This window comes from Cyprinus carpio, chromosome A6, assembly GCF_018340385.1.
Source record: "Cyprinus carpio isolate SPL01 chromosome A6, ASM1834038v1, whole genome shotgun sequence".
NCBI classification, from domain to species: domain Eukaryota; kingdom Metazoa; phylum Chordata; class Actinopteri; order Cypriniformes; family Cyprinidae; genus Cyprinus; species Cyprinus carpio.
This window is the reverse complement of record NC_056577.1, coordinates 10,958,133-10,973,280: the sequence shown is the minus strand read 5'-3', so window position 1 is coordinate 10,973,280 and position 15,148 is coordinate 10,958,133. Positions and strand designations below refer to the sequence as shown.

Sequence of the window (15,148 nt, the reverse complement as noted above, 5' to 3'; positions counted from 1 at the left end):
GCTGAGCCGTAGCAGGCAGCTGTGCGGAGGAGAGAGCAGCATGCGGTTTTAACTATGATCTGACTCTCTTCCGACTGGGCTTGCACTGCGCTAATTTGTATGGTCGATGCCAAGAGCGATCAAGACGATAACGCGTGTTCTCAAGAGAGAACAACAGTGCTCTATGACTTCATTCAGATAGACACGAGGCATGATTGTGATTTGAATTTGTAGTATGTACTTAATTATAATAAGGAATTCTCATTGTGTGTGCTAGTTTTATAGGTATGTTAGAGAGCCTTCAGTATAGTGAGACATTAGTGGATGGAGAGTGTGTCGCACGGGTGGCCTGACGCAGAGACAAATCTCTGAAACATCTCTCAGCTTCTTGACACTGCAGGTTCATAAATGAGGGATTCATTTTCCTGGTGTCAGACAGGACCTGCCCCACACTTACTTGTATACGCACACACTTATGCACACACTCTTGTGCTGATCAGAAGCCCCATCAGTGCCTGTGTCCCTCATCTCATGAGAAGATCAGCCAGCACAATCAAAGCTCACCAGTCTCTGCAGTCCACAGTGTTTCAGCTGTCCCTGCTATCCACTGGCTCGCTCGCTAGTGCTTTAGATTAATGGTGGTCATTATTGTATTGGAGAAAATTGTTAAAGTAACAAATTTAAATAAGACTGCACATTTTTGGGGGGGGGGGGTCATATTGCAGGTTTTTTTTTTTCATATCTGCAACTGGGATTTGAACTGCGATATGATGACTGTTTACTGCTTTGATATCCAGGCAAAGTTAAAAAAAAAAAGAACTCCTGCAGTCACATTGTACCTGTACTTTAATGTGGACTCAAATCTCTTTTTAGTTTACTTTATATTGATCTTGGAACATGTCTTAGCCTTCTTTTAATTTACAATTTTTTGGAACCCAATCAAGATGAATATTAAATTATATATATATATATATAATATTTCTGTCTTTTTCATAATTATTCTAATTTTAGTTCATCTTAATTATAAAAGCTGTTACAAATTATTGTGGTAATGTAAAATAAATACACACTTTTTCAAAAATTTTACAGTAAAATTATACTGTTACAAACAAAAAAAAAAAATGCAAAATTGAAGCAAGACCTTAACATTTCAAAAATTATATCAAGCCATATCACAATTTCAGTTTTACTTTTATTATTTGTGCATTTCTAGATGTTGTAGAAGTTTGTGAAAGATGCGTGTTTGGATTCTGCAGACTTTTCTGGATGCCCATTCTGTGTGGGCCTGCCCATTGGTCCTTTAATCAAGCTTAGTTTACTTTATACTGTCCATTTGATCCATGACATCTCAGAAACTCCCCATCCTTCTCAGAAACAGATGCATGGAGAGACAAGGGGCCATCGAGCCACTGACCAGAATCCCTCTGTCAGATCAGTGACTGTATCTGCTGATGTGGCATTTCCCATCTAATTGGGCGCCACGTTCAGGCGATGAGTGTTTCACCAACAGTATGAAAGTGGCCTGGGCACATCCCCTCACAGACGATAACGCAGCCGAGCAGTTTGCGGTCAGAGGCACAGGGCAGAGCTTCGTTTAGGAATTGGATGTTAATTGATTTGATAATTCCCTGTGGTCTTTCCTGTTACGGGCTCACGTCTCTCTCGATCTGCCTCCTTGCCTCTCACTGGCCACAGCGGGCTGCTGGCTGTTAGACCTGCTCTCCAATTAGCGTGTGTTGGCATGTACACTTCCGAGTCTACCTGTCTCACATTAACACATCTTCACTGGCCTCTTTTGGTCCAGGAAAGTTGATTTTACAGATTTCGCCAGAAATCCCTCACTAATGTTACGGCATTAATGGCTGGCCTGAACTCTCGCGCACTGGCTCTGCACTCTCGCTGCACGTCATTGCCAGCTCGGCTGTTGATGAGGAATGTTAACTTGTAATCTCTTTGGCAGATGTCTGAGTGTATAAGATTTATCGCTCAGCTGTTCCTTGAAGGTATGGTCGTAATTGTTAGTGAGTTACTCACACACGGATGAGTCCTGAACAAAATCGATTGCTCTTGATGTTTTTCTGTTCCACTCAACACTCTTAACAAATAAAGTTTCCAAAGGGGTATTTTTGTAATGATGCAATAGAAGAATCATTTTGGGTTCCCCAAAGAACCTTTCAGTATACAGTTCTTAAATAATCAAATTCGTGTGTCATCATTTAGAACAAAATCATGCTAAAACAGAGTTCGTTTGGAGTTGTTATTGGGAGTTTGAAACAGCATACCAAACTGAACTTTCCAGAAAAGTTTGCTTAGGCTGAAGCTACTATTTGCAAACTACTATTTTTCCATGGCAATTACATATCAGGTAGGTGTGCTCTGGGGCCCCACCTTCTTTGATGTGAAAATGTTCTATGGTTTATTTCTTCTGTTTAGTCGGTTGAGGTTAGACGCAAGTAAAAACCAGCACAATCTCATGGCAATTCGTAACTATTTTACGTTTTGTTTAATTGGTGGCTAATTCTTATGAATTCTTACAAGCATATTTGTACGCATTCATACAATCTGCTTTTGCCACAGGGATGGTTATGTTTAGGGGTGGATCTTCATGCTTTGTTTTTTCTAAAAATCATATGTTTTCGCAGGTTTTCATAAAGTGCGCAGCACATATTTGCTTGATCATCTAAATGTGGCTCTAGAAGAACATTTAAATAATCTTTTTCGCAGTATAAAGAACCTTTTGTGTATTGGAAATGTTAAAGGGTCTTCATAGAACCATAGATACTAATAAAGAACCTTTTTTTTAAGAGTGTAGAACGCCGAATAAAAAGACTAGGTCGATTTCTGTGGGTGTTACGTTGACACCTAATTCTTCCTCTTCATCCCAGAAATTCACAAAAACAAAGACATAAAATGGGCTTTTACTAATTCAGTTCAGTTTTTTTTTTTTTTTACAGTGTATGTGCGCGTGCTAGTTTTATTCTTTTTCTAGTCCTTGTCGCAGTTTATTTGCCATTTGCTGTGATCTCATTACGAAGGTTATTGTCCTGACTCCTGAGCTGAAGGTTACGCTCTCAACATGGCTCTCAGCTACAATAAAACCTTTGTAAAAACGCCTTCATTAGAACATGCTCCTCATTAAAACACATAGACGGCTCGGTGGACAGTAATGAGGCTGGGGTGGGCTCGCACTCTCCAGCAATTAGATGGCTAAAGAGGAGCGTTTCCACTGCCGTCTCCCTGTGGAGGGCTTCAAACCGCCCTCTCTGAGCCCTCAGAGTGGGTGTAGGGAGGTCAGATGTGTCACCTGAATTTGCCATGACAACTCTCACCTCTGCCAATCACAGCTTCTTTTGTCATTCTTCCTTGTTCTTAATATGACATTTTGTCCAATCATCGCAGAGATCCCGGTTATTTTTGACATCTATAGTTTATTATGACTATATTATTTTGTTTGTTTTGACTGGTGGTCATTTTAATGGCTGTTAGTGTTTTTTTTTTTTTTTTTTTTAAATGGCTCATTTACATTTGTCAGAGGTCATGCTGAACAGTGATTATTATGCTGTAACTCTGTTGAAACTTGGCAAGCTCTTTGGATTGTCTGTAAAAAAATTGCTTAGTTTGATAGTTGTTTATGGCTTTGTTCAGAAACTAATGTTACTCTAATGATCGCCAGCTTTGTTTACTGACCCTGTGCAGCCCGGAGTCTGCCGACATCTGTTCCACATTCTTAATTAGCCGATTACTGCGCACTCACACATCTTTGTTAACTGTATGGAAAGGCATTTTATATGCTTTAATACAAATTAATTTTCAGAAGCGGGGCTCTAGATGGATGCAGTGAGACTAATGTTTGCAGAAGAGCCATCTTCAAATCAGCGTTGTACTTACTGGTTTGTGGTATTACATCTTAGTGCAGTCGTAAAAATAAAATAATAATAATAATTTCTGTGCTGTTTATATATATATATATATATATATATATATATATATACATATATATATATATATATATACATATATATATATATATATAATATTTTTTTTTTTTTTTTTTTTTTTTTAACAGATTCAGTTCTGAATAATGATTCTTGAGGAATAATTCTTGGAAAGAAAATAATTAAATAATAAGTCATGCTAAACAAGCAAAAATGGTAACACATTTATTCATTTTATTATTTGTATAAAATACTACTAACAAAACCATAATGTGTATCTTTAACTGCACACCAGTCAGTATCTTGATAATTTAAGTCTTGCAAACTAGGTACACAAAGTGTAGTGTATTGTTTGATTCAGTGAAAAGAACTGGATCATAAAAGTCATTTGTGCAGGAATCGGACAACAGTGGTCGTTCAGTATGTTTTTGATTCATTAAAAAGTAATTTAAAAGTTCATTTAAAAGTTTTTGATTCTCTAGAAAGAACATAATGGTCATTTGTTCAGGAATTGCTGGTTGCTGTTTCATGTTGAAAATCGTTCGGTTTGAAAAGAAGTTCTGAATAACAACCATAGTTTTTAGTGTTTTATTTTGCTGCCCATAGTTACTTTTATTGTCTGTGATTTCCATTACAGTTGTTTTCTGCCCATGCCTGATTTATTGGCTATCCACTTGTCATCATTGTTGATGTGTTCTCAATGCTCAAGATTAAATATTTTGACCTTTTTCCATGTTTGGTGGTACAGAGTGAAAATTTTCACACATTGTTTTACTGTGCATTGGTCTCTTAAAATTTCCATTTAAGAAATACTGTACAATGGCACTTAAACGTCTCTCCTCATCATAAAGGGAAATTAGTATCATGGTTGTAATTGCATGTTCTGGTGCGTAGATGAGCACTGAGCTGTGCACGTTTGACGAAGTTCTGCCCCCTCAGAGCAGGGGTGCTTTGTAAGGAGTTAAATTGGATGGTTAATTCGGGTGTTATTTACCCTGTAATTCATTAGCTTGGCCCTGCCATTGGCAGCGGGCAGGCTGTAATTTCACGCTTCGCAATAAAAGATGTCTCATAATCTGCTTCATTTAGCACCGAAATGAATTTAATGAAATTAACTGCAGCCCTAATTAAGACGGTGAATATTAAAGACCTGCTATCAAGCCTTTAACGAGTTTGACATGATCCGCCTTCTGTGGGATTGGAAAAATATCATTTCCCAGGGAAAGGTTGCCGCTGCTCCAAGCCATTTTGGCCAAGATGGCATTTTTGTCATGCACACTAACCTCCCGAAAAATAGTTTTTTTTTTGTTTTTTTTTTCTGTATAATTTTAGCTTGAAAATAATTTAACCAAATACACAAACATCAATCAGGGCTCTCTGTTTAGATTTGTCTAATCTTGTGTTGCCCGTATCCATTGGCTTTGATTGGTTTAAGCTTTCATGGGAGTGTTTAAACCACTCATTAAGCTCCTTGATGACCTTGACGTGTTATTGTTAAATCTAAGAGCCACGATGAACCTCACATTACAGTCTTTACTGTCTGTTCTTGGTCTTCTGAGCATTAGTTAAAGGGTCATGAAACCCCCTGTTTCAGCACGGGTTTGTACACACCACAGTTTTAAAAAAGGCTAAAAAAGTGGGCGTGGTGAGCAACGGCCGAGGAGGAGGAGGAAGAAGAGGGGAGACAGACAGTTTCATTTCACTCCTATCAAGTTAAAAACACAAATAAATGCACAGCCATTTGCACTCTGCATCGGCTTATGCTTATTTATATAAGCCTTTTGACAGAAAAACGGTTATGCTCACCAAGTAAATGAATCGTGTTTGTGCTTGAACTCTTATTACAGAACAAAAACAAACACTCTTCTTCAATCCATGAATGTTTCTCTCAGTTGATGTGTGCGATGTCATGTCACAGTATGAAACGTCTGTCATAGCGAATCAACACATGCGGTTGTGAATAATTAAGCGAAGCATCTTCTCATAGGATAAGAAAAGGCAGTCTCATGAATAATTTAATAGACACAGACGCATCATCGATGTACTATCGTCCTTTGCCACATCACAAATTGTGACGTCAACACAATGTAGATTTTAAACCCGGAAGATGAAAATAGCGCAAAAAAAGTTTAAAATTAACCAGTTTTCTCCAACAGTTAAAATTATCGGATGCTAACATTGTCTTCTATGAGGTGCAACATAAACACCTCTGCTAAAATCTCAGAAAAAGTAGTCTGGGGTTTCATGACCCTTTAACATGGCCAGGTCTTTAGTTATGAATACATTGATTTGTAGATGATAACTCTTTCCTAAATGTCCTTTATTTTCAGTTTTCATTATCAGACAAAAACTTGTTCGAAACTAGAGATTATAATCTGCATGATACAATGCATTCACAATAGTTTTTCCACTCAATATTTTCTCTATACTGAATAGACACAATATTTCTTATAATTCTTATGTTTTAGATATTGTTGCTCCTTTGAGAATGAAAAAAACAAAAACAAAGTTGAACCCTGGCTAAACAGTAATACTCGTAGTCTAAGACAAGTCTGCAGTAGAGCAGAACATAGATGGAAAAAGGATAAACTGCAAATATCCTATGAAATCTTTCCGGAGTCTTTAATAACATATCAAAAAGCGATAATTTCCAAAAACACCAATAGTCCTAGAACTTTGTTTAATATCTTGAATTCTGTTTTTAACCCAACAGGCAATATCTGTCTTGCAGAGTCTTTAACTTTGTGTGAGGATTTTTTGTGGGAAAAAAAATAGAAGCAATTAGACGGTCCATTATTTTTTTTACAGATGACTCTTCAAAACTTCTGACTCCTAGGTTTTTAAATTCATTTGAGCTGACTACCATGCAGGGTTTAATGGATTTAGTCATCAAAATGAAGCTTACAACGTCAGCTCTTGATATTGTTCCTACCCACTTTTTTAAACTGGTTTTTGATAGTGTTGGGGCCTGGATTCTTGCAATTGTAAATAAGAGCCTTCTTTCTAGGTCTGTTCCAGCTTCTTGTTAACATGCATGAAACATAGTGAAACCTCTGTTGAAAAAGTCTAATCTGGATACAACTGTTTTATCGCATATTTAGGCCAATCTCAAATTGACCTTTTATTGCTAAAATTTTAGAAAGGGTTGTGTTACTACAAAATCATAGTACCGAGTCTGCTCTTTTAAGAGTATTAAATTACATTTTGCTACTTGTTGACTCAGTACTCAGAACTCAGTAATTTTAGTGCTTTTAGATTTGAGTGCAGCATTCAATACAGTTGATCATGGCTTTCTTTTTTCGCGCCTTGAAAAGTGTGTGGGCATTCAAGATAGTGCCCTGATTTGGTTCAGATTTTATCTTAGTAACAGAATTTTTTCCAGTAGGTATTGGTCGCGCTGGTTTCATCTGTAGCTCCTCTTACCTCTGGTGTTCCTCAAGGCTCTATTTATCCTCCAATCTTATCTTGTTTTCACTGTACATGCTTCCATTAGGTTCAATTTTTAGGAAGCATGGAGTGTCCTTTCATGTTTATGCTGATGACACACGCATCTTCTGTATATGACTTTAAATCTAAGTTACAGTCTCATCTTTTTACTCTTGCATTTAATTCATTATAATTATTGGTCTTATTTTAACTTATTTTTTAGTGTTTTAAGAGTTTATTATAATTTATTATTATTTTTATTTTACCTTTCCTCTTTTGTACAGCACAGTGGTCAACTCTTGTTGTGTTTATTTGTGCTTTATAAGTAAATGAAATGAAATGATAATTCCACTCGAGAATATAGTTTATATTAGCTAGAGGAATAATTTATATCCTGTTTTGATCTTAGTACATCTGTATTTCACAAGTAACCTGTTTTAAACACCAAAAGTTGGAAATGCATGTGTCAGGTTCTTAGAAATGTTGAAGTTTTTTTTCATGTTTTAAGGGACTTATTGACCTTGACACACTATTACAAAGTTCTTCAGGGTTCCTCTTGATCCATGCATGTTGGTTGCACCACATTATTTTTTTTTATATTTAATATTTATTGTAATTTTTTTAGGTTGTAATTTCTGTTTTGTAGCAGTGCTAGAGAACATGGATAATTCTACACTTATGTGTATTTAAGTATGTGTTCTCATTTCTAGCCTGATTCAGGTGTGTTTGTAAGTGTGAGATAATGTCTGCCAGAGCTGACGTTAAATGATAAATGCCTTTTGGGGAGGTGTGTTCCCTCACTGCCTGCACTAGCCAGATCAGATGGCCACAACGATATAAGACCTCCAGCTTTCACGCCATGTCACTCACGTGACCCCGCTTCTCTCGTACACACACACACACATACACAGTCACTCACAGTGACAGGGCCGGAGGCGAGCCAGTGTTAGGATGACACACTTAATTTAGCACCCTTCTCTCTGGAGTGCCCAAGAACAATAAGGCCAGCATGGGCAAACACCAAACCCTTTGTTAAGCGGCTGTCCGGTGCGGACTCATAGGAGGCGGATTCTGTCTACATACTGACTCTGTCCACACCCATGACACAGTCTGCATTCATCTCCCAGTTAACCTCTCCTTTTGTTATAGAAGAATGGAAGAAATGAGAAGAGCTGAAAGAAGAGGATAAAGCATTGATTAGAACTCATCGGCACATCTTTTAATGGAAGAGTGCACAGATTAGAGCAGGGGTAGGCAACACCTGTCCTGGAGTGCCGATGTCTTGCAGAGTTTATTATATCTGTGCAATAGTTTATTGAGCCTTTTCTTTTAACAGTTTTAAATTTCAGTTACTATGTGCATGAAGAACAATTCATAGTGATCTAAAAGACACCCAGTAGAAAGTAACATTATTTAGAAACAGCACTAAACTCCAGCAAGATAAAACCCTTTTATGCAAAACTACTGATCTTTATCTACAGATCAAGTATAATCATAGGAACACTGAATCATCTTAGAGAGAGTTTTATCGTCTTTTTTATCGTAGCCGAACGCAACACACAGTTTGAATGCTGAATGGAGGATGTCAGACAGCTGCAGCAGAGAGAAGAGTTTATGTGAACTTGAATTTAACAACTTAAATATTCATCTGTACCTCACATTAAACTATGGAACAGTCTCAGAACACTTGATATATAGTGCACAGAAACTTTATGGTGCTTTAATGTTTTTGTGCCTTTCGTGGGACTTAACATGTACATTTATGCATTTATCCAAAGCGACTTAGTGCATTCAGGCTAACATTTTTTACCTAACATGTGTTCCCTGGGAATCGAACCCACAACCTTTTGCACTGCTAATGCAATGCTCTATCACTGAGACACAGGAACACTTAACAATAACACAGGATAGTATACGCAGAATATCAGCTTTGGATTGGTCTCGTCTGACCGATACCCAATCCTCCAGGAAATGCCAGTAGCTCCGAAGCGATACTTTTTTGCAAATCTGATTATCAAAGCTCTGAAAAAACTATCTAGCAAAGGCTAGCAAATAGCATAGGATTTGCTAGTAATGTGCTAAACATGTTAGCATCAAATTAGCATTTGTGTTAAATCATGACAGCAAACATGTTAAAACATGATGCTCAAACATGATAGTAAACAAGTTAGAATCATGGTAGCAACATGTTAAATAATTTTAGCAACATGTTAAAACATGCTATCAGTGTACCAATGCTTTTAGTGTACTAAACCTTGCTAGTAACATACACTTTTTTTTATAGTGATATGATTGTGTTGTGTTGTAATGAATCAGGCCATATTTTAGCTATTTCATCATGCTAGCAAAATGTTAAAACATGATAACAATGAGATAAAATTAGGCTAATTCTAGCAACATGTTAAAACATGGTGAAGGACTGCTAGTGTGTTTTAAAGGTCTAATGGTTGTTATGTGGTTTCTTAACAGTCTGAAGTAGTCTAACATGGTTAGAGAGTTTTTGGTGCATCTTTTTTTGAAAAACCTTCAAACTTCAAACATTTGTTATTTTAAATTTTAAAAATTTTAATTTTTAAATTTATTTTAAATTTTCAGACAAGGCATTGTCAAACTAACATCAGAGTTTATCAACCTTTATCTAGTTATTTATTTGTGCTTTTTAGTGTTGTGCTTTATTGGATGATTTAACCACTGTATTAATGGCATTCCACTAAAGTCTACAGTTACTGCAGTAAGACAGTCGGTTGACCAGTCATCTTATTTTATTATTTATTTATTTATTTATTTATTTATTTTTTAAGACGGGTCATAACTTTTTGAAGTCGGTTATAAAAAGGGAGAATGGTGTAATTTGAATCCAAAAAGTAGGTCTGATTACATCTTGGCTAGTTACTAGTTGGTCAAACTAGTTCTTAAGACAGTCTTAATATAGCAGCTATGTTTATGCAACTGGCCTCTGGATTGTAGTGAGTAGGAAATGTCTGCTTGAGATTTATTTTTTTGGCCCCTGTTTGCAATATTACAAGACCTTGCAGGTTGTCAACCAGGGGAGGGTAAAATAGAGGCAAGCGGGGTGTCACCAGCCTGGGCATTAAATAATGAACGATTACTCCCATCAGAGAAGTGACGTGGTGTTCAATTAGCCTCTCCTGCTGAATGATCGCTTGTCATCTTCCCGATGGATGTGCAAAATTAATATACCTAGATCCAAAGCAGGTTGAGATAGCTACCTGCCCAACACACCTTGCCTGGAGAGACCCCACAAATACACCCTCATTAAAAGATCATCTTCTTTTTCTCTCTCAATCTGTCCATCCCTTTCTTTCTCTCTCTCTCTCTTCTCCACTTTGATTTTTGCTCTTTCTTTCCCCGGAGCCTCACACACAATCACACACATCTCAGTCTTAGTTAATGAAGTAATGGATATTCACCCTATGTGACAGATGGGCCGCTAGCGGCAGCACCCTTGTTAGGAAATTAAAAAGCTCGTCAACTTGTGTTTACCACTCAGCAGGAGAGCCTGTTGTTATTTCACCCAGGAAGCGCTCTTGTCTTGTCTTGAATACTGAGTCTAGAGTGTACAGACGTGCAGTCTGTCCTAAGGGAACATCCTCCCACACGTATATCTTCATCACCCAGGGCCAGACTGATCTCAGAACAGTTACAGGCCTCATTACCTTAAACCCAGCTGATCTTAGAACAAACATGTGTCACACGAGGCCAGGCTGATCTCAGAACAGTTCCACAACATATATGGAATAGAACAATGTAAAAATCATATTAGAGCATTAGAGTGTGTGTGTGTGTGTGTGTGTGTGTGTGTAACATTTGCATTACATCTAAAAAAGTAAAAAAAAATGTAAATTTCTGTTACATGCTGTGAAAAAGTAAAAAAAAATCTCTACTGTATTTTAAAGATTGACATTGACAAGGTGAAGTTTAATATTTATATGTTTTCAGCCTCGGAAAACTAAATTTTCTAATGTACTTCACTATCACTCCTTTCAGTACATAATCCCACCCCCCCACCCCCATTTAGTCTGTATTTAGATACCAATTACCACATAATTAGGCCATTTTAACATTGTGTGACTGTTCGGTATTGTGGCTTTTTTTTTTTTATGAAAATTGAGTCTGTGGAGTGACTGAAACAAAAACAAGCAGAGAAATAGGCAGTGAATGACAGAAACTTGTCGGCTCTGGTGTTGAAGACTCCGTGGCAGCCAGAGCAAGAAATCTATTATTATCCGTCCGGTCTGTGCGTTAATGTTTAACAAGTCCAGCGAAGTGACACGCCGCCACAGCAGCGTAATTGCTAATCAGCGGACAGTTTTATTCCCTTCTTGCCTAATGAATTTGGCTGAAATGAGGTGTGGGTGGCCGGACCCTTAAACGGGCAGTCAGCCGCCACTGATGTGTGTAGGAGAGGAAGGTTAGTGCTCATGTCATAGTGCTAATGTGCTCGCTAACACTCGAAGGCAAATTTGCATATGTAGCTCACAGTGCATTTTTTTCCCCTCGCTCTCCTCAAAGTATGCAAATAAACTTTCTGTACACTTGAGTACAAAATAATGAGTGTTTTGTCTGTGTGTGTGTGCGTGTGTGTGTGTGAGAAAATTGGGAGATACATTATGAACCACAGACAGTTTTAGCCTTCTCTCACACTATAAAGCAATTTATAAACTATTTTTCAGACCATAATGCTGTGTTGTTCACAATAATTATGAGAGCCAATAATAAATGAATACTGTTAATATTCAGTAATGATGATTAAACTGTGTATTTCTGTCTTTGTGTATCAGGGCATGTTGCTGAAAAGGAGCGGCAAGTCACTGAACAAAGAGTGGAAGAAGAAATATGTCACACTTTGTGACAATGGAGTCCTCACATATCATCCTAGTCTGCATGTGAGTACCAACACACACACACACACACACACACCGGCAGTACACGTGTATCGTATTTGCCTTTCTCCTCATCTTATTGGTCCTGCCCTGTTAATGTTGTTATAATTCTCTCTCTGTTCACCCGTCACTGTAACATCCAGGTTTTTTTAAATGTTCTTTTCACTGCTGTTTAACAGATTATTGTGTCCTCAGTAAACATGGTGTCTGATGACACTGTCTTGTCCTTAATTACCGACTCATCTGTTTGCACACAGCTGACGCGGTTGATGTGTAATATAACGCTGTAATGGCTTGTCATAATTTACCAACTCGGACAACCTGTTTGCCTACACACCAGTGCAAATGGCCATCTTTTATTGGTTGTTTTCCTTCTCTGGATTTTTTTTATTTTTTTGGAGAGTAATCAGAACTTATTGTTAGTGCTAACCAATTCCAAAGTGCCTTTAACATCTCAAATGCATATGAAAGATACTGTAGAATGTATTGATGAAGAATGTATGGATAGCATATAGCCCTATGAACAAGAACAAGGCAGTTTTATGATTTAAAAGAACGAATCTGCAATATGCCTAAGATGCCCTACTGACACATTGACAGATGTTAGTCCAGCAAGTTCATCTGGGTGAATTAAAGGAAGTGTGCGTCATGATGTACAGTCCCCCTCCTCCTCTTGGCTGTGAACAGGTTCCTCTCATCAGCAGGTGTCTGCCACACAGGCGTCAATTAGAGTGTTTGCGGAGGCTAATAGGATGAAACTCAATCAGGGCTCTTAATTGCTCAACTATGTGAAAAAGAAATCATATTAATGCAGCTGATTAATTGGATGGCATTAGATGCAACCTAATTAGTGAGGAAAAAATCCCAAATAACTCATCCATGTTCACATCCATTACAACCACAACTTTATGTAATCTTTTTTTTTTAAGCACATAACTATTGTGCGTTTCATTAAACTTGCACTTTTTTGTTAAACATTACGTGACCATGATTTAGCACAGTGCGATTTGATAGATTCATCGATGTGGAGCATCAATTTTAAATCCACATCTGCTCCTGAAGTGGCCAGATGATGATCTTTTCATCAACTGTTCACATTTGAGCACTCAACTCCCTTAACTAAATCCCTCAAGTGGTTTGCTTGTCCTTTATTTTAAATCAAGCGTTACATATGGACCAGTCCCTGGAGTGTATGTCCTACCTGAAACGCAATAACTTATGTTCTTCAATGGAGCAGCTTCGTGGAGTCTTTCGCCTTAATGAGCAGGGGCAAGGCTTTGAGAGGGAGAGCGTACCACCCGGAACTGCCATACATCAGCTGAGTGCCAATCAAATAACACAAAGACCTGAGAATCTCTGTGTATGTGTGCTGCACAGAGCAATTTACAGCAAGAGCATAACGTGTCCATACCTCACTAGAGGCCAACAAAAGGGCAATTCAAAGCCAAGAGCTCTCAACATGGTTTAACAAGCCACAGGAGAGCCCTTCAGGAGTGGCGGGCCAACAGCTTGCGGCTGGTAATTGCATCCCTATTAGCATTGAGTAACTTTCATCATCAATGCAAGCAAAGCCATGCGCAAATCCAGACAACGCAGTCAGAATCCCAACACATGCTACGATGGCATGCTGTGATCTGCAGAAGAGGAAAAAGAAGCTCAGAAAGAAGATTTAACGTGTTCTAAAAGGCTGTTTTTCTGCACTTCACCGTGAATATCAAATACATTAATATAGATTTCTTCACCTCCAGAGGGTGGACAGAATTAACTGTGTACTGACAAAATAAATTTAGTAGACACTTTTCACCCAGAGTGTCCAATGCTGTTGTAGAAATCCTTTTGTCATTTTTCCTAAAGGATTATATGCAGAATGTTCATGGGAAGGAGATCGACCTGCTTCGGACTACAGTGAAGGTTCCAGGGAAGAGGCCCCCCAGGGCCATCTCCACATGTGCGGCCCCCAGTCCCAAAACAAATGGGCTGACCAAGGACATGAGTAGCATGCAGCTTGGACAGACACCAGGTAACATGATCATGATCTTTTGTTTGTTTGTTTTTTGTTTATAATAAAAATAAATTTGATAATAATGTAAAAAAAATATAACAACATTTTAAAATTGAATAAATTATATATATATATATATATATATATATATATATATATATATATATATATATATAATATATATATATATATATATATATATATTAAATTGTATTTAATATAAAAAAATACTGTCCATCTATCCATGAAACATTATCATGCTTTATTTTCTTTTGCTTTGTTTTTTGTTATGTTTTTTTTATAATAAAGTGATCCATATTAATTGATCTTCATTTTTATTTTATGTAATAAAATGCATATGTTCCCCTGCGAAAATAACCTCCAAAATCTTTTATATATACACACACACACAACCTCCATAAACTCCAACATATCAGACCATAAATTGAACAAATGTTTTGTAAAAATGAATGGATGGCTAATAATTAATACTTATTAGAAATAATACAAAACATTTCCTTACATTGTTTTAGCAAGTGCTTTCCAAGAAAACAAATGTATTATAAAAGTATCTTAATGTCAATATAATAGGCCTAAGAAGTGGTATTTATTAGTAGAGCATTAAACAATTAAGTTATTGTTTAGTTATTCGTGTAACACTCATTGGATCAACAATCCTTAAGCCCCCCAAGGAGTGTTAAAGACCCTTCTTGGGCGCACATACACACACACGCACAGCACCAGGAGGACCAAACTAATAGCATGAATATTCAGTGACCCATAATACATGTACTAATTATTGTCATGAATATTAATGCAATCAGCGCTCGTTCTCCAGTCAGGCAAGTCCGAAATGAGCACTAATGAGAAGGAGAGAGAGAATGAGGGAGGGAGGGAATGGT

General features: G+C 37.4%; 1 protein-coding gene across 5 annotated transcripts in view; it reads left to right on the top strand.

The window, feature by feature from the left end:
* Nucleotides 1–15,148, top strand: part of LOC109096555 (arf-GAP with GTPase, ANK repeat and PH domain-containing protein 1) — a 190,059-nt gene that overhangs the window by 125,965 nt on the left and 48,946 nt on the right. For all 5 annotated transcript variants that reach the window (XM_042758027.1, XM_042758028.1, XM_042758026.1 and 2 more), the window contains 2 exons: nucleotides 12,143–12,247; nucleotides 14,099–14,264. In XM_042758027.1, the coding sequence (XP_042613961.1) occupies nucleotides 12,143–12,247; nucleotides 14,099–14,264 (271 nt within the window). The remainder of the gene's footprint in view (nucleotides 1–12,142; nucleotides 12,248–14,098; nucleotides 14,265–15,148) is intronic.